At 47.2% G+C, this 17,379-nt stretch overlaps 1 protein-coding gene across 9 annotated transcripts in view; it reads right to left on the reverse strand.

Moving 5' to 3' along the window:
* Nucleotides 1-404: 404 nt before the first annotated feature.
* The window catches only part of LOC121596807 (neurogenic protein mastermind), a 123,632-nt gene continuing 106,657 nt past the window's right edge, over nucleotides 405-17,379 (reverse strand). For 4 of the 9 annotated variants that reach the window (XM_041922066.1, XM_041922067.1, XM_041922065.1 and 1 more), the window contains 15 exons: nucleotides 16,237-16,636; nucleotides 15,964-16,122; nucleotides 15,028-15,435; nucleotides 14,649-14,937; nucleotides 12,944-14,571; nucleotides 11,838-12,044; nucleotides 11,049-11,138; nucleotides 9,807-10,644; nucleotides 9,115-9,735; nucleotides 8,899-9,027; nucleotides 8,481-8,800; nucleotides 8,128-8,398; nucleotides 7,654-7,791; nucleotides 5,436-6,002; nucleotides 405-4,326 (listed from right to left, as the gene is read on the reverse strand). In XM_041922066.1, coding sequence (XP_041778000.1) covers nucleotides 4,298-4,326; nucleotides 5,436-6,002; nucleotides 7,654-7,791; nucleotides 8,128-8,398; nucleotides 8,481-8,800; nucleotides 8,899-9,027; nucleotides 9,115-9,735; nucleotides 9,807-10,644; nucleotides 11,049-11,138; nucleotides 11,838-12,044; nucleotides 12,944-14,571; nucleotides 14,649-14,937; nucleotides 15,028-15,435; nucleotides 15,964-16,122; nucleotides 16,237-16,636 — 6,094 coding nt within the window. In that variant the 3' untranslated portion in view covers nucleotides 405-4,297. The remainder of the gene's footprint in view (nucleotides 4,327-5,435; nucleotides 6,003-7,653; nucleotides 7,792-8,127; nucleotides 8,399-8,480; nucleotides 8,801-8,898; nucleotides 9,028-9,114; nucleotides 9,736-9,806; nucleotides 10,645-11,048; nucleotides 11,139-11,837; nucleotides 12,045-12,943; nucleotides 14,572-14,648; nucleotides 14,938-15,027; nucleotides 15,436-15,963; nucleotides 16,123-16,236; nucleotides 16,637-17,379) is intronic. The other 5 variants (XM_041922069.1, XM_041922071.1, XM_041922070.1 and 2 more) reach the window with 5 other exon arrangements.

The following is a 17,379-nucleotide window of genomic DNA, read 5'->3' on the forward strand; positions in this document are numbered from 1 at the left end:
TTAACACTAATACCATTAGAACGTGTACGCGTTCAGTTCAAATTACAGTAATGCACTTTGTTCATGTACTATGGGTTTTGTGTTGCTGATATTTTACGTCGCATTGTTACTTTGCTTTCCATTTTCTTACTTCACTTTTATGTCATACTGTGTTTGTGTGTGAGTGCAGCGCAGAAATGAATTGATTAATCAATGTGAGTTAAAGTTAATGTTAAAGAAAAAAAACAAATACCATACAATTTTCATTGTAAAATATTTGCAATCATAACGAACCAAAGCTATAATACAATAAGACGAAAAGAAATTAAAGATGAATTGTTACAGGACGTAAAAAAATCGATAAACAGTCCCACTCATTCCATCACCAAATGTGATAAAAACAAAAGAAAAAAGAAAGAAAAAAGTACAATGTTTTTTTGATTTTATTTTTCAATAATTAATAACAAATAATATATTCTCCTTCGACATTTCTCTGTTTTCTCCGGGCGCGTTATTGTTTCTTGAGTTTTGTGTTCATGTCGTGTTTAGCTTGGTTTTGTTTTACTTTCCACTTTAATTTAGCATGTTTGATATATCATTGTTCTGATGAAATTTCCGAATGCTATTAACTTCTTTTTGTTTGTTTGTTTCACAACTTGCTAAATTTATTTGCCGTATATTTGTTTTTGTTTTTTTTTCTGCGATCCTTTCCCTGCTTTTCAATAACTTATCGCTTCAGAACGCACAACAACTGAACTTCCCTCTCTCTGTTTTCGTTCCATCATTCTTGGACAAAACGTTCATTCCCGTTCATCCTTTTCATAAAACACAAATAATAGTAAAACTAAACCTCAACGTGTGAATCGTATAATTGAATAGCAATAATAATAATAATAATATTAATAATAATAATAATAATAATCATAATTATTACAGTTTATTTCAATAGAAAATAATATTATTAATAGTAATAAAGACAATAATAATAATAATAATAATAATAATAATAATTACAGCTCTAGTGACAATAGTAAACGTAATTGTGTAATAATCCAGATTGGCTTTTTAATCGATCTCTCTGCGCACTTCTTTCGGTATATAGGGCGTGTCTTTGCGAAAACATAAACTGTAAGAGTGTGTGTGTGTGTTATGATGAAGCTATTCAGCAACAAGGAATGAAGAATATTGAACAGAATGAAACTGAATTAAAACTTTGGACTTGCTAATCGTTGTACACGCCCGGGGGCTACTAGCAATTAATGTGGAATCACAAATAAAAACAAAAGAAAACAATATTTACAACATAAAAACAGTGAAAACAAAAAGAAACAGAACACATAAACACAAAGCACATTTACCGGTATTATCACGAAGTGTAAGAGATGCAGACTGTTTGTAAGGGACTTGTTGTTGTTAAAATATCAATACCTGGATTGGATTTGTATGGACCACCGAAACAAGAAACGTGAACCGTGTCAACACAAACAAATTAGTATAAAATAACAAAATATAAAATGGAACAGGTTCAGCATACACACACAGACATACAGACTTTAGTAAGAACAAGAATATACATTGAGCTTAGAAATGTGTGTATCTTGCATAAGCGTGTTGCTGCTGTAAGTGGTTTTGTTTTCTTTGTTGTTGATTTAACTTTCCTAACCCTATAGCATGTTAAGCTTTGCCAATTCCAAACCCGAGCTATATAACGAACAAAAAGGAGCCATCAGGAAGAGGATTCCCTAGTTTTGTCCTGATGATCATTAACCTTAAACAATAAAAAAAAAACTGACGGAGTAAAAACTTGTACAACTTTTACACAACTCATCTCTGTACGCTCTTGTATTTACACCTAACGGATCACTTTGCGCAAACTTTGCTCCCTCTTTCAGCGAAGTTACGTTCTTTGCAAGCTTTTCTGATGCTTTTGCAAATTGTGACTTATGCCCCAAAACAATCCATATGACATTTCAACGGGAACAAGCAATGAACATGATGCCCTCTTGGGAAACAAGCAAAACAATTTCGCAAATATCCATAATCCTCCGTAGCGATCGACACAGACACACACACTAATGCCGAACGCGAGTGGAGGCGTAAAAGGCTTTAAAAATGGCAAACAATCTATTGTTTAGCATATTTAATCCTGTTTGGTGTGATTGTATTCGTTTTACAACCAATTCCACACAACATAAAAACAAAGCAACAGCACGGTGAAGCATACTTATAGAAGCACAACACATACCGGGGCGCGCCCGCGGGATAGTGTGGCCCAGCTAACACCAACAAATGCCAAACACAGGGAAGGGGATGAAGTTACTTTCGTAAAAAAGGGTATACACACACACACAGCCTCGCGTAATTGGTTGGTATAGAATTAAAAACAAACAATAATGCATGCATGTATTACTTGCTCTGTTTCTTATCGCAGCACACCACACCACGGTACCGGGAAGGGTTCGTGGTATCGAAAAAATAGTAGAAATTATCACAGTTCACGAACGTTTGTTTCTTCACCGACCGGGCTAGGCGGTGTGTGTGTGTGTGTTTGCCTGGGGGGCTAAAGTGTGTATTTTCAGAGGATGTTTTGTTGCTGCATTATATCATCCTTCCTTTCAATTGCCTCCTTTTTTACAATATTTGGTCATCTTCTTCCTCTCTTTCTGTGTGTTGGTGTGTTTTTTGTATCTGTTTTCCGAGGTCCGATGATCACTATTGCCAGCTCATCCCTCGTCGTTCCATCCCGAAACCGATTAATGGGTATGCCGCGGAGAAATGGATTCTCTATGTATGTCTTTGTATCTGTGCTAGAGGTTTTGCGCTTTGTTAATTGTAATCTTCATGCTTTTGCCTTCCTGTTGCTCTAATAACACTGCAAACTGTGGTTTACTTCAATGTTTTGGTTTCGATTATGTTCTGCTCCTGTTTCCGCGGCGCACTGCTGAGAGGTTTATTTGCCCGTAGGTTTCTATCGTTTAGTGACACCCACCATGCGCGTTAGTGCTGTGTTGTTTGTTGTTTGCAAAACATTTTCCTAATCCTTTTTGTTTGTTTTTTTTTTACATGTAGGGGTGTTACATTAAGTTCAAGGGTGTTTACTGTTTTTTTTTTGTATGCACGTTGCTTTCCATGCTGTAGTAAGCTTCTTTATGTGTTGCAACTTTTACTTTGAACTAAAGTTAGAGGTATTTCTATTTCCATTCATTATTTTTTGTTTTCCGTCCTTCCCCTCGGGCGCGCGATCTTCTTCGCTGTGTTTCCCCGGTTTAGCCGAGCGGTTTAGCTTAGAGCACGGTCCACATTCGGCCAATGTTATGCGCTCTGGTATGCTATATGTTGTACGCCAATACGCAACACACGCATCTGTGCTACAAAACAATAACCTTTTTTTATCTTTCCTTTTTTACATGTGACTTAGCTTACTGTTTGTTTGTGTAACATACATATGTGTATATATAATAGATACGGGTTATTATGTACACTTTAACGCTAGAATACGATAGCAATTACTCGTAACGTGTTCTTTTCTTCTGCGCTTTTTCGCGCAACTGCGCCTACCGACTATCCCTTTTCCCATTGTTTCCATGTTATTTTGTTACTACTTTGTATGCTTTTATTTTTTACATGCACATATATCACCTGCATGTTGTTTTTTCGTGTTTCGCTAACGTTCTCAATTTTATACACGAGGTGTGTGAGGGCGCACACACGCACACTCTCTATAAGTTTAATTTTATTTTTGTTTTCAACATCAAATCACAAATCGGTTGTATCATTTGTTGCTTATGCTCGTCCGGTGTTGCGCCCGCGGCAAATGCGCCTCACATGCGCGTAATCGCCAACTTCTGTGCCTCATCACCGTCATTACAGCACACAGAATCCACCACCGGAGAGGAGCCGTTTTTTTTCAGTACACTTGCAAGGTAAGTTTTCTATGGAGCACATACGCTGGAGGAGGTTGGAGGGTTTTTTTTAACTGCCCGCTACCAACTCCACCAATGCACGATTCTCGGTGAAGGGGAGCAGAACGCGAGAGGACGACCTAGTCGCCCCGGTCGGCGGTGTTCGCACAACAAGAGCTTTGTCTTTTTGTTTCGCTCCTGCAACTTTACAGCATAAAACACTTTTATGCACCCTTTTGCCTCCGCTAGCTTATAGCTAGGTCGCCGTGTTTTGCTATGCCGCAACAATGAGCGGAAGGAGGTGATCGCTGTTTTTGCTGCTAGAGTTCGGTGCCACCGCCGTCGCCGCTACCACCGCCGTCAGCTCACTTTAGTCCGATAGAAGCTTTTGCAGAAGAAGGGATGAATTTCTCGGGTCACCGACTCGTGTTTCCTCCGAAAAACTCTGCACCGACCATACACCGAGGGGAGACGCGTCGTGGACAAGAAGTAGTGAGAAAAATCGAAGAGAAAGAGAGAGAGAAAAAAATGCAAATAAAATACGAACAATTAGTAACGAGATTTGTTTGACTGGTAGAATTTACAATTTTTTTGTACATATTGATGAAAGGTTTTCGTATTTATTTAATTCTTGTTGGACGGTGATGAAGGTTGCAAAAGATGAACATGAGAGCATGATGTTAGCGGTGTATCGGTATGTCGTTGCTGAAATAGCGGCTAACTATGGTTGCCATTTAACACACAAAAAGCAATATTCACTGTTGAGCGGCTGGTATGAAGAACAGGGTCGAAGGGGCTACAGCAAAAAACAAATGAAGCAAAAATGGCGATCCTTCACGATCCTCCAATTCCCCTTTCGATCGTAAGGACCGGTGCATTATATGGGGGAAGTGATTGCTCAAACCATGCCATTCAATAAGCGCGCTGAAGTCTACATTCCTATTAGGTGCTCGTGGTGTACTTGTTGCTGGTTGCACGTGTACTTGTGCATCATCGGGTGATCGACGAGTGAGCTCATCATCGAAAGTAAAAAAAAAAATGCGAAGAAAGATTTCTTCGCGGTGCTCGCAACGCTACACAGATGTGTTTTGTAAGGTACAAAATGGGCTTGTCACTGCTTACCACCGCCACCATCGTACAGGATGATGATGATTGGTCAGTACCATCCTCGGTCGACAGTAGCTTCTCGTTCCGTTCAACGGACGCTAGCAGACTAGCAATGGAGGAATCGTCAGTCTCCTCACGATCGAGAACGGATCCGTCGGTCGAATCGGTGGAAGTTTGGTCAGCGGTAAGTGTGCTACACTTTACCCGACATTTAGGCACTTCGTTTGGCAACAAATTGGAAGCCGCGGACCGAAAGCATTTACCATCCGATGGAGGAAAAAGATAAAAAGGGACACACACAATTAACGCGACAATGGTTGCAGCGTCCACCGGAACGGACTTCCCGCTTCCCTTCTGTACAACACACACATACATACACACTGTACATGTATACACAGCCCGAAGCAAACGACGACGATGTGCTCCCGCGGGACCTGTCACACTAACCTTTCTGGGTGAGATGGAAATTGTACAGCATCGATGAATCGAGCCCCGCGGTCGAGCCACCGCTGTGAAGCATCGCCCCGGACGTGCCAGCGTCCGTCATGGATGTTCGTGCGGTTCCTCCACCCCCATTACTACCGCCGCCACCGCCAACACCACCACCACCGATACCGCCGAGCATAGCCGAGGACGCGTTGGAAAGCGAACCACCGCAAGTGCCGTTGCTGCTGCCGACGGTGCTGGTGGCGTTGGAGCCGGTAAGGTTTGCACCATTACTACTACCACCGCCCTCACCGGGGCCACAGCCGTGCAGGGACATGGCACCGAGGGGCGACAGGCCCATGTGCGGGCTGTGCGACGGTGGCCGGTGCGCCCGGCCACTCACAATGGCCCGCAGCTCCTGCCGCACCAGTTCCGAATGGTTTAGGCCGGTGTTGGGTGCGTTCGTACCATTGCTAAGACCGGGTCCGTTTCCTCCTCCTCCTCCGCCTCCGCCGTTGCCGCCGCCGCCGCCTCCTCCACCAATACTATTGCCACCACCACCACCGATATTATGACCACCGTTGAGACCTGGGGAATAGAATGTGCGCGTTTATTATAGCGACGAGTGGTCTCGATTTAATCTCTCCCTCTCTATCTCTCCACATACAAACACACATACGGGAAAGAGTTCCCCATTCTGCACACGATTGGCGTGACCCGGGGACAGGAAAAGCAGTGGAATGGAAGGAGAGGTACGTTCCAAACATATACATTGCGCGAGCGTGAACCACTCGTGCAGCGGAAAATAGTATGGACATATACACGGCAAATGGACGACGTACGAGTGACGCATGTGACATGAACGGAACAGCGATGGAACACGTTCGGGTGGTGTTAAGACGAAATCGGGTGCAAATTTATATACATTCACGAACAAACATGATGGTGGTCCTGACGGGTGGGTACAGTAGGTTGGTGGTGGTATAACAGGTGGTTTTAATGACAACAGGATGATCTTTCATAAAAATCAATACACCATTTCATATGTACATCGGACAGAATCACACGTAGTGTAATTAAAAAAGAACATAATTGCTGAATAGGTAATATGTACAACAATGTCATGATTTAACGCTGTGAAGCGACCGTCTGTTTTAATAATTGTGAAATGTAGACTTCAGTCATGGCACACGAATCATATGATTTGGTAGCACGACACACACACACACTTCCCCGTCTGTTAATAACATTTTCTTGTTCCGTTCCTTATCCTTTTCTACAGTATTAGTCACGTGGTACGGCACATCAACATGTAGCTTACACCCCCCGCGACCCAGTGAAGAGAACATGAAGCGAAGAGAGCATGAAGAGGATCCGACGGGTAAAGTATGAGGTGATTAAACACATGGTTAGTGTGGATAGATGAGAGAAAAAGGTGTGTTTTTCCGTAACGCTTTTTGTACACCGCATTTACGCGCCAATTTCCCACAACAAGCACACCAAAGTAAATACACCGGAAACAAATACACATATACACCAAACACAGCAGTGAAGGGCCCAACGTAGCGTTTCGGAAATTACAATACACACAAACACTTTCCCCTTAGCAGTTCGGTATGAATGAAAATATGGCAAAGCGGATATTACCAACGGGGCCGGCTAATCGATAGATGAGACACAAACAGAGAACAGAGAACAGGAAACATTTAGAAACACAACAGAGAACACAACAGAGCGGAGATGAGAAGGATGATGAGAGCACGCGGGACGCGATAGGAATATGAGGTGAGGGAGAGGTACACACATGCACACATCCACCAAACGCAGCAAACACACGCACTCGCACTGCGCGCGTTAAACAAGAAGTAGGACGAGGTTGCTGGAACAGAATCTTCCTTTGGTTTTGAGGTTTTTATAATGCTAGCGAGTATGTTACCATACAGATGCGATGATGAATCGGGTGTGAGGAAGGGTAGCGTGCACAACACACAGTGATCCCTGTAATGGGTGATGGATATGCTCACAATAGGCTTGCGCATGATCTATGATCCTCCAGGCGCATCATCGGCCCGAGTAAGAGAGAGGAAGGTGAGAGCGCGAGCGAGTTGTATGACAGTTGCATGTGGTGGATGATGTGTGCGGCGTGCGTGTGGACATGTTGGTGCGGTTGATGGGAAGGTAGGGAATGGGTGCGGTAGGGGAGAGTGGGTGGTGTTGTGGGTACAATTGCGTCTCTTACCAGTTTGACTGCGATTGAAGAAATCGCCTGGTGAGGTCGCCGCGTGCTGCTGCATTGCTGCCGCATTGCCGAACATCATACCGTAACCGGTGGCGTCCGGACCGGGCCCATGTCCACCGTACGCGGAACGGGGCGATCCTGCGAAAACAGCTAATCTTTAGCATGGTTGTTGTGGTGCTCTGGGCGGTTGCTCCGTTTCATTTGCATGCATCGAAAAACGATAAACACACTTGTGCGCTTTCGACGCCTGAACCGGGCGCTGTCAGTTTTACGAAGTTAACGGCCAATTTAAATGGTTAAATGTTGCACACTGAGCGCTTTGCAATTGCAAGACCCCCCCAATTTGGGGGAAAACCCGTGTTCCCCCCGAACGGAACCCGCGCGTGTGAAAGATTTGGAAAAGTAAGAAGCCTTATAGGTCAAACGCGCGCGGAAACGCGCCATACGAACGCACGCGATTGACGGTCCGCTTACCTGGCAAGTGCTGGGTGGACTGCGGTGGCACGCTGCCCTGCCGCTGGAGCCTCATCTGCTGGTTGGCATAGACGGGATTGGCAAAGTTCGGTGCGGACACGCCGACTGGCGAGGGACTCGGTGGCCCGGGGAATCCACCCCCGTCGACCATGGTTCCGCCGAACGCGTTCTGCTGCTGCCGGGGCGTGCCGGGACTGTTGAGCGTACCGCGCTGCCGCTGGGGCGGACCGACGAACTGTCGGTTCGCGGCAGGGTTGAATCCGCCCACGGACTGCAAAAAAAAACGAGCACAATTGAACGTTATTCAGAAAGAATTCTAGTGATGAATGCCCGCGAAGGAGTCAAACACTTACCGAAAGCTGAGCATTCAGCATCGGATTTTGCTGCTGGATAGAGAGCCTTGCGTTCGCATTCTGTTGCCACTGCTGTTGCTGCTGCTGTTGTTGTTGCTGTTGTTGTTGCTGCTGCTGTTGCTGTTGTGGCGATTGTCCCGGAACGACGACATTCGGTTGGTTGACCGCTGGGCCACCGACTCCGCCACCGAACGGTGGCTGGCGCGGTGATAGCTGCTGGTTGACGTTGCCACCTGCGTTGCCAAACCCGGACACCATCTGTTGCAGCTGGGGAGATAACCGATGGCCTGGGTTGTTGTTGAACGGGTTGCCTTGGAATCCTGCGACATGCAGAAAGGTACAAAATGATTGTCATATGCATTGGCAGAGAAGAAAATGGCTTCGCGTTTCGTTCGATCGCTGACGCACACCAACGCACCTGCTTGTTGCGGACTAAGTTGCGTCCTTTGACTTGGACTGAGCTGTTGCTGCATCAGGCTCGGTGAGAAGCCGGGACTGAGCTGCGAATCCGGCACGTTATTTGCGCGGGTCAGTGTAACGTTCGGAGCTGCAAACGTTCAGAAAGATAAGGTAAGTGGACCGTTTTTCCCCTCCCACCCAGACAATGCCACACACACAGCACGCAAAAACTTACGTCCAAGGTCTGAGTTCGCGGCCGAGTTGACCGTAACGACCATCTGCTGCTTTTGCTGCTGCTGCAGTAACCGCGTTCGCTGCTGCTCCTGCAAAATCCGATCACGGCTCTGATGCTGCAGCTTCTGCATTGCAAGCAAATTTTGCGGCACACCCGGATTGTTGCCCCCGCCCAGCTGCCCCTGCGGTATTCGCATCCGCTGCGTGTACACTGGTGGAGGGGTAAAGTTTTGATTTGGCCCCGCCTGTGACGATTGCATGCCGCTGCTGCCAGAGTTCAAGCCCGGACCGCCCGTACTGCCGGAGCTGCCGGGACCGCTGCCGGTAGGACCTACGCTGCTCATACCACCACCACCACCGCCACTGCCGCCACCGCCACCGCCACTGCTACCAGCACTGGCGCCGCTGCTGTTCGCTCCGCCCGCCATCGAGTGCATCGGGTACGCCGGTGGGCTGCCGCTGAACTGGGGCTGGGGCTGCGGTTGCAATGGTGAGCTAACGTTTTCATACTGCATCAACGACTTCTGGATCGCGTTGATCGCCAGCTTTTCGTGTATGTCTGGTTGGGTGGACGACTGTGACGGTACAACCGACGATGTGGATGATTCAATTGGACTTAAGCCTAAAACAACGAAAAACACAAAAATTAGCAACCATCTTCACCCGCGCTCTTGCACCACGGCAAAACCTTACCTAAGATACTGTTGAGTTCACTTTCGGCAAAGTCGCCTTCCGGTGCAATCTCGATCACGTGATTAAGTATTTCGTTGAGCTCCGGGTCCCACTCGGAGACGAGCTGTGTGGAGGTAGCGGGTGTCGTCGTGGCAAACGAACCGCCCCCGGCCGATCCAATGCCGGCGTCCTGGATGGCGGGCGAGAAGTTCTGCTGCCGCTGGGCGGCCAACATCTGCTGCTGCTGCAGCATCGACGCTTGCGCATGATGCTGCTGCGGATGCTGTTGCGCATGATGCTGCTGCAGGTGTTGCGGGTGCGTCTGGGGGTGTTGCTGATGATGGTGCTGCTGCTGCTGCTGCTGCTGCTGCTGATGGTTGAGGTAGATATCGGAGGATGTTGGAGGCTGCTGTGATTGAGAAGGCATAGCTGATTTGCGCATCTGTTGCTGCTGTTGTTGCTGCTGCTGCTGTAGGCGCATTTGGTTCAGCTGTTGTACTTGTTTTAGATTATTGTTGCTAGTTGTAAGATTGTTGTTGTTCAGCGTCTGATTCGGCGCCGTCGAGCTCGACACGTTCGCGAGCTGGCGGGCTAGCCCCGAGTTCGGTATGTCCGGGATGATGCGATTGAACGGCATTGCGGTTTGCATCGGCATTGGCGCTTTGGCCGGGTTGGCCAGTAGCGAGGCCAGCATCTTGTTGCGCTCGCGCAACTTCGACGGCCTGTTGTCCGTGCGCTTGACCGCAGCGCCCTCGTCCGGCTCGGTCGATGGCCGTTTGCGATCGTTGCTTTGTACCCGTAGCATCTGGATGAGTTCTTCGTTGTTCAATGGCGGCGGATTGTGCTCCTTCGGCTCATCCTAGGTGGGTGGGTAGAGAACGGAATGGGGTGCGTGTTAAAAAAAAATTCGTACACAACATTTGCGCATTGGATCTGTAGAAGCAGCAGTAACCGAATCCTATAGATTTAAACATACTTATTTATGAAGGAAATACTTAAACGTTTCCTCGTGCTTAAATATATAATACAAAAACAAAACGGCTTGACTCGTACACTAGCAATAAGGAGTGTGTTCCTAACGTATCTTGGATAACTTAAAAACGAACGCATAGCTGCATCCATCTATGGGATGAAGGATCGTGAAGTGCGGTTGATGCTTGCCATTCAGCGGTATGCAAACGCTTGCGCGAAAAAAACGTCGACAGAGTCGGAACCCACAAGTGGAGCTGTGGGCGTTAGTGCCAACCAGGGCTTTACACTTACTTTAACCTTTTGCAGCTGCTTTAGAAGTTCGCTCGGACCTTGTCGGTTGCGGGCGTCACTTTCGTCATCATCACTTTTGTCGTTGAGCAGCTGGAATATTATGGTTGGAGTGTGGAGAAGGTTCAACATGAGTATCATGTTTATCGCTTTGGAATTTCTAGTGACTAAAAACCATCGTGCCAATTCAATTGTTAGAAGAGAGGGGGTGTATCTGCGTGTGAGTGTGTATGGATGTGTATTAGAACGGTTAGCAGCAAACAATAATTCAAAATTAAGGTATGTTAGTAACCAAAGCATCTCATCATACGTATAATAGGACACCTGTTAGCAAACTATTCGATTTAAAAACGATAACGAGTGGCAGTTGTTAGGTGCGTTAAAATGAGTCTATCATACGGTGTGTGTTTGTGTGTGTGTGGGGTGGGCATTCGCGCACAACCCATAAGAATAATATTTTAAACGGGCAAACAAGTTTAAACGTCATACAGTGAACAAAAACACACATTTATTTCGCAAAACGATGCTATAAACGTTGCTCTCTAAGTGATGCGAGTTTTATAAAACAGCTCATCTAACGTGCTCATCCAAAGTGTAGGTGAACTTTGTGAAACAAAACAAAGCATAGAGAGAGAGAGAGAGAGAAAGGGATCTTACAAATAAGCAAACGGTTGTGCAAAGTCATTCAAATCACAATTATTTGCAACTAGTAAAACGATCGTAACGAGCAGGAAAACGTAACAATGCTGATGAAGTAATAGACGTAGCAATGGGACGGGGAAGGATTCGTACCTGCAATAGCATATTATTGCTACCGGATTTATTGGTTTCATTTCCTGCGCGGGTTGCTAATCCCAGCCCACTAACACCACCACCACCACCACCGTTATTACTACCCTGCGTTGAAGCTCTAACTGACTGAGGTATACGTTGTGAAAGAGATGCGGTACTTAATTTATTGCCATTAGTATCCTTATCTTCTTCCGAATTTAGCAAGCCCTACGAAAAGTGAAACCACAAAAATTATACGGAGAGAGAAATAGATAAGAGAAGAGGAAGAGAGAAGAAGAGAAAGGCATACAGTAAGAGTGAAACGGATGATCGGCATCATGAAGAGGAGAGAGCGATGAGTCTTGCGTGTATGTAAGGAGTGAAGGGTCCGTACTGGAATGGGACTCTAACAACCATTTAAAGGAAATTCAAAGATTAAAAGGAACTGAAAATGTACTAGTTAGGAAGTACAAGACAATTAAAAATAAACTTAACAGAAAAATAATCATAACTATTTTTAGATGGAGGAACAGTTTTAACGAAAACTGACGAAATTGATTTAAGAGGATGAGATCGACATATAACAAACTATTCAAAATCGTTTAGATCAAAAGAACATAGTTTCGTCTCGTGTAATAAACCAGAACAACATAAGAGAGAAAATAAGAAAATGTGAAACAGTAGCTACATGGGAAGTTCAGAACGTAGAGATGATATAAAATCTAATTATCAAACATAGAAAAATATGTTTTTTCTTGTAAACAATTTTATATGATACACACACTTTGCGCAATCAACAGCGAAGGAGTTAGGTTTACTATACGGATAATTGCTCATACCCATGCACATATTGAAGGGATTAGATCACAAACCACAAAATAGGAAGGTCATTCCCATTCGAAGCACTATAGCTCAATGTTATACGGTGAACGGTGAAAGATTAGAGCTCTACTATGAATGTATTTTTTTTTTCTCAAAAACTTAACTTAATCGTATAGAATTAATCACTACCTGTACTTAGAGCTACTTGTTAGCGCTACCAAACACCGACAGTAGTCAACAGATGTAAGAATATAACAATACAGCCTAATGGCAATTGAAATGTTCGCGAATGGCATCATACATACCTTTAGAATTCGATTCGGATTCCGATGGTCATGGTCCATATCCAAACCGGATGAGGATGAGGCATTTGAGTGAGGTCGTTTGGTTGTAAGCAGATTCCGCAACCGCTCCGAATCGTGCGTATTCGACGGTGGCTGACTTTGCTGCTGCAGATGTTGCTGTAGGTGCTGCTGCTGCTGCTGCTGCTGCTGTTGCTGCTGTTGGTGATGTTGCTGTCGTTGTACCATCTGCTGCTGCTGCGCCGACATCGCTGACTGATGCTGTTGCATTGGCGACATATGGGGATGGTGGTGTTGCTGCTGTTGTTGCTGCTGTTGTTGCTGCTGTTGCTGTTGCAAATCCTGCAGCTTTTCCTTGCTGTCCTCAAACGGGAACTGAAACGCGTTCGTTCCGAACGGCGTCCCCGTATTGTTATTATTCGTGTTGTTATTGTTGTTGTTTAAGGAAAGGCTTGGATTCATGAGCCCACCGCCACTGCTGCCACTGCTGCCACCACCGCCACTCCCCGGCACACCGTTGTTGTTGTTCGAGGGCGAGGGCATTCCGCCCATCGTGCTGCCGGAATAGTACGGCGTCATCGGTGACGCACACATCGGGGCAGCGGCCGGGCTGTACGCACTAACCGACGGCGGCCGCGGAGTGCTGACCGGCGTGACGCTGGTGCGCGAGTCGGGCCGAGAGTCCCACCCGACCCCGACCGCCTCCATGTCGAACGTGGAATGTGGAAAGTCGAGCTCGAACTCCGTATTGAAGAAGTTGCTGCTGTCGGAGTTGGGGCCGCACAGCAGCGAGGACGAGTTGGGATTGCTGCGCGGCGATACGATCGAGCCCATCGAGCCGGCGGACGGGCCCATGCCGCCAGCCCCTGCACCCATACCACCGCCAGCACCCAGTCCGGAGCCACCCGCCGACCCGGGTGTGGTACCGCCCGGGCCGGCCATACCGCCACCGGCCACACTCATGCTGCCACCGGTCATGCCGCCACCGCCGAGCATGCCGGACGCGTTCGATCCCGTACCAACAGTACCGCCGCCGCCCCCGTTCAGCACACTCGACATCAGCGGACCGCCCATGTTGCTGACGCCCTGCGTGATTTGGGCCATATGGCGGGCGACGACATCGTTCGAACCGTTCAGGCCACCGCCCGTCACAGCGCCGCTCGTGCTAGGCATCAGCAGACCGAGGGATGAGGAGGATGAGGTAGGATTGCTGCTACTGCTGCTGTTGCCATTGTTATTGTTAATGTTACTGCCGCTCATTGCCGCACTAAGGCCACCACTGCTGCTACCGCTGCCGCCGACACCCATCACCATCGCGCCACTGTCCGCCGAGAGCATGGCGACCTCGTTCTCCGTCAGCACGGTACAGATGGCCATGATGAAGTCCGTCTCGTTTGGTTTGGTGCAGCGGAACAGCTTGGACTGCGTTTTCACGTGCACGTACACGTCCGGGCCGCCGAGGCGCAACCGGTAGGTCAGCTCGTGCGGCGTACCGTTCGACGACCGGACATTGCCCAGGTGCTCGTTCAGCCGCGGTCGGTCCTGATAGTGGCAGAGGTCGTAGATGGACCGTATGCTTTCTTTGGTAAGATTTCCTGCAAACTGTTTTCTTAGCGTCGATGAGTTATAATCTAAAAGGAAAGTCACATACACAGTTAGTACACAGTAGCGAAAACGGGTTTGGGAAGGGGCTAGCGCGTCATCGTACCTATAATGTTACCGCTAGTGTCCAGCTTCAGTGTTAGCTGCTCGTCTAGCGTTTGTGGCATGGTGGTGGTTTCTATGGTTGCCTGGTCGTCCTCGGGTAGTGTAATTAGACAGAGCACCGAGGACGATTCCTCCGTATCATCCTTTACAGGAGCAGAGATGATTAGCAGATCCTTGTACTTTTCCAAGCGCTGCTGCTTTTGCTCGATCGTTTCGTTTGCTCCTTCGGGCGCCCTCAGTAACCAACGGATTTTAGTACGAATGGTACGCTTTGGCGTCTGATAGAACATCTGGTAACGAGGGGGGAGATATGATGAAGGAAACAGTTATAGAGGCGGTACCGTACAACTAGAGCAGGATGGCTGCTAATGGATACTCACTTCATTTTGATCCCAGTTTAGCTCAAACGAATTCTTATTTAAAATAGGACTCAGCTTTGAATGATCACCAGTATGCAGGTACGAATATATAGACTGTCCGTGGAGCTCCGTGCGCGAGTAGTGCAGTACGTCGCGGACGTTCTCCGTGGCACATTCGATCACACCCTCCGAGTTGATCTCGAGCAGGGCCCAGCCGACGTTCGAGATGTAGTGTTGCACCGCCTCGAAGTAGGCCGACTTTTCCGGCGAGTGGCCGTTTACCGACGGTTCCGGTAGTGGCGGTTCAGTGGATGACACCTCGCCCTGTTGCACCGGGTGCAGTTTGCAGGAGGCGGAGCAATCCGGCGAGCATTTGGAACACCGCGAACCAGTGAGATTCGGGTTTCCTTGCTCTAGCATATGACGAAACTGCAAAGAGATGGAGCCCATGATAAGTTGTGTGAATGCATGTGTGTGTGTGTGTGTGTGTGTGTGTGTGTGTGGGGGGGGGGGGGGTTGAGTTGATAATTAGAAATGGAAACGAACGCAAGAACAGACTGTCTGCTTGGCGCAGCTCACATAACGTATGATTAATATAGCGAACAACAAACAAAATCGCTTATCAAGCGAATATTCGATAATGTTTTATTTTTACGTTCGTTTAAAGTGCCTAAGATGAATCGAAATAAAAACAAATTCCAATAGAGCGTAAAATGTAGCAAAACAAAGGCTAAAAATAAACTCCAACACTAAGCAGCAGGGGGATAAGCTTTTGATTTGATTATGTTGGCGCCACATCATGAATGCAGCGAGTTTTGTTTTGTTTGCACGCGTTTCGTAGCATTCAAAACAAACCAATAATAGGATTACATGACACAAACATTGCAAAATTATCATTCATATTCTTTTTCGTGAGGGAAACTGAGTTACTGACGACGGGATGGACTGAAAACTTACCGTTCGTACAACTTCACTTAGTATTGCCGCTTTGTCTGGTTTGCAGGCGGTCATATCCCGCTTGATCTGCAGGAACTCGCCAAGTTGTTCAATATATTCATTTTCAAGCTCTCGGCGACGTTTCTCGTTGTTGCACTTGTTGATCTGTGACTGTGGCTGCTGCACACGTGAAAACAAAGCCGGAAAAGAGCAGAAAAGGAAAGTGTTGATAGTGTATCCGCACATAGAAGGAATATTCGAACTATTCATCGGTTCTTCCCCTCGCGTCCTTACCTTCGCGTCTGGTTTGCGGCGAATCTTTTTCGATGCGGTAGGCGGACAGGCCACGGATGGTACGACGACATTCATTATTTTTGACTGACTCTGCAGTTGTGATGCTGGAGCTGCTCCCGGTGTAACTGCGCCGGCAGTGATTTGGTTTTGCAACTGAGATGGCAGCGACGGGGGCTGCTGCTGCTGTTGGTGATTCTGCTGGTGCTGCTGGTTACTGCTACTGGAGGAATGTTGCTGTATCGGCAGTGTTGCGGCTGTTGACAGTCCACCGAGTCCACCCAAACTTTGGCCACCGGATTGCGACGCGGCGTAGAACGATGCTTGAGACGATTGCGTTGACTGCGACAGTTGTGTATGCACAAGCCACTGGTCCGGCAGTGGTAGTTCACATGGGCCAAGCCTGGGCAAGACATGAGAAGAAAAATAAACGAACAAAAACATACAATTAAATATAATATTAAAATGTGTGTTAAAGCATTGAGAAGTTTCAAAGTTTCAGGAAAACATTTCATGATTTCGCTGGACACGCCACGGGCCGGCTTCGTATTTCCGACACCGCCAGCAGGAGCTATCGGAGAGTCAACTTCGACGTCGGTCACCGCCGTATCTCGCCGTATAATCGTAACTTGCGCAATCAGCAGTTATCAGCAGAGTGGTCCACCGAGACTCAACCACCACAACCACCTTCCCGAGCGCGTTTAAGATTATGGGCTCTGTTTCTTTTCTCTGCCCCTGTGAGCGTGTTCCAGTGTCGTGTGAATTAGATGATTTCTTTGTCAAACAGCACCAACCACACATCAACTTGGGGGGTTTAGATGCACACTAGCACACGCTTTGTAGATGTCCGACAATCAATTTGCACACCACATCCAGGTTTGGTAGTAAAAAATGGATGAATGGTGTATTTTGTTAAGTCTCTACTACCACCGCTACCGTGTTATCTGCAGTCTGCGGGTGTAACACGGGGCTGTTACAAACTTTTGCCATCAGAGTGTCCGATCACTATTATCGGTTGGGGTTCGGAGAGCAGTATAGAATCAAAGCCCGAACACCTGGCAGATTGCGGTGTGATGTAGATTGTCCTCGGTAGGGGAGCAGGTAACCAGTACCGCGCACCTGCGACGTGACTGGTGCAAAAATTGA

Source organism: Anopheles merus, chromosome 3R (genome assembly GCF_017562075.2).
Source record: "Anopheles merus strain MAF chromosome 3R, AmerM5.1, whole genome shotgun sequence".
Taxonomy (NCBI): Eukaryota; Metazoa; Arthropoda; class Insecta; order Diptera; family Culicidae; genus Anopheles; species Anopheles merus.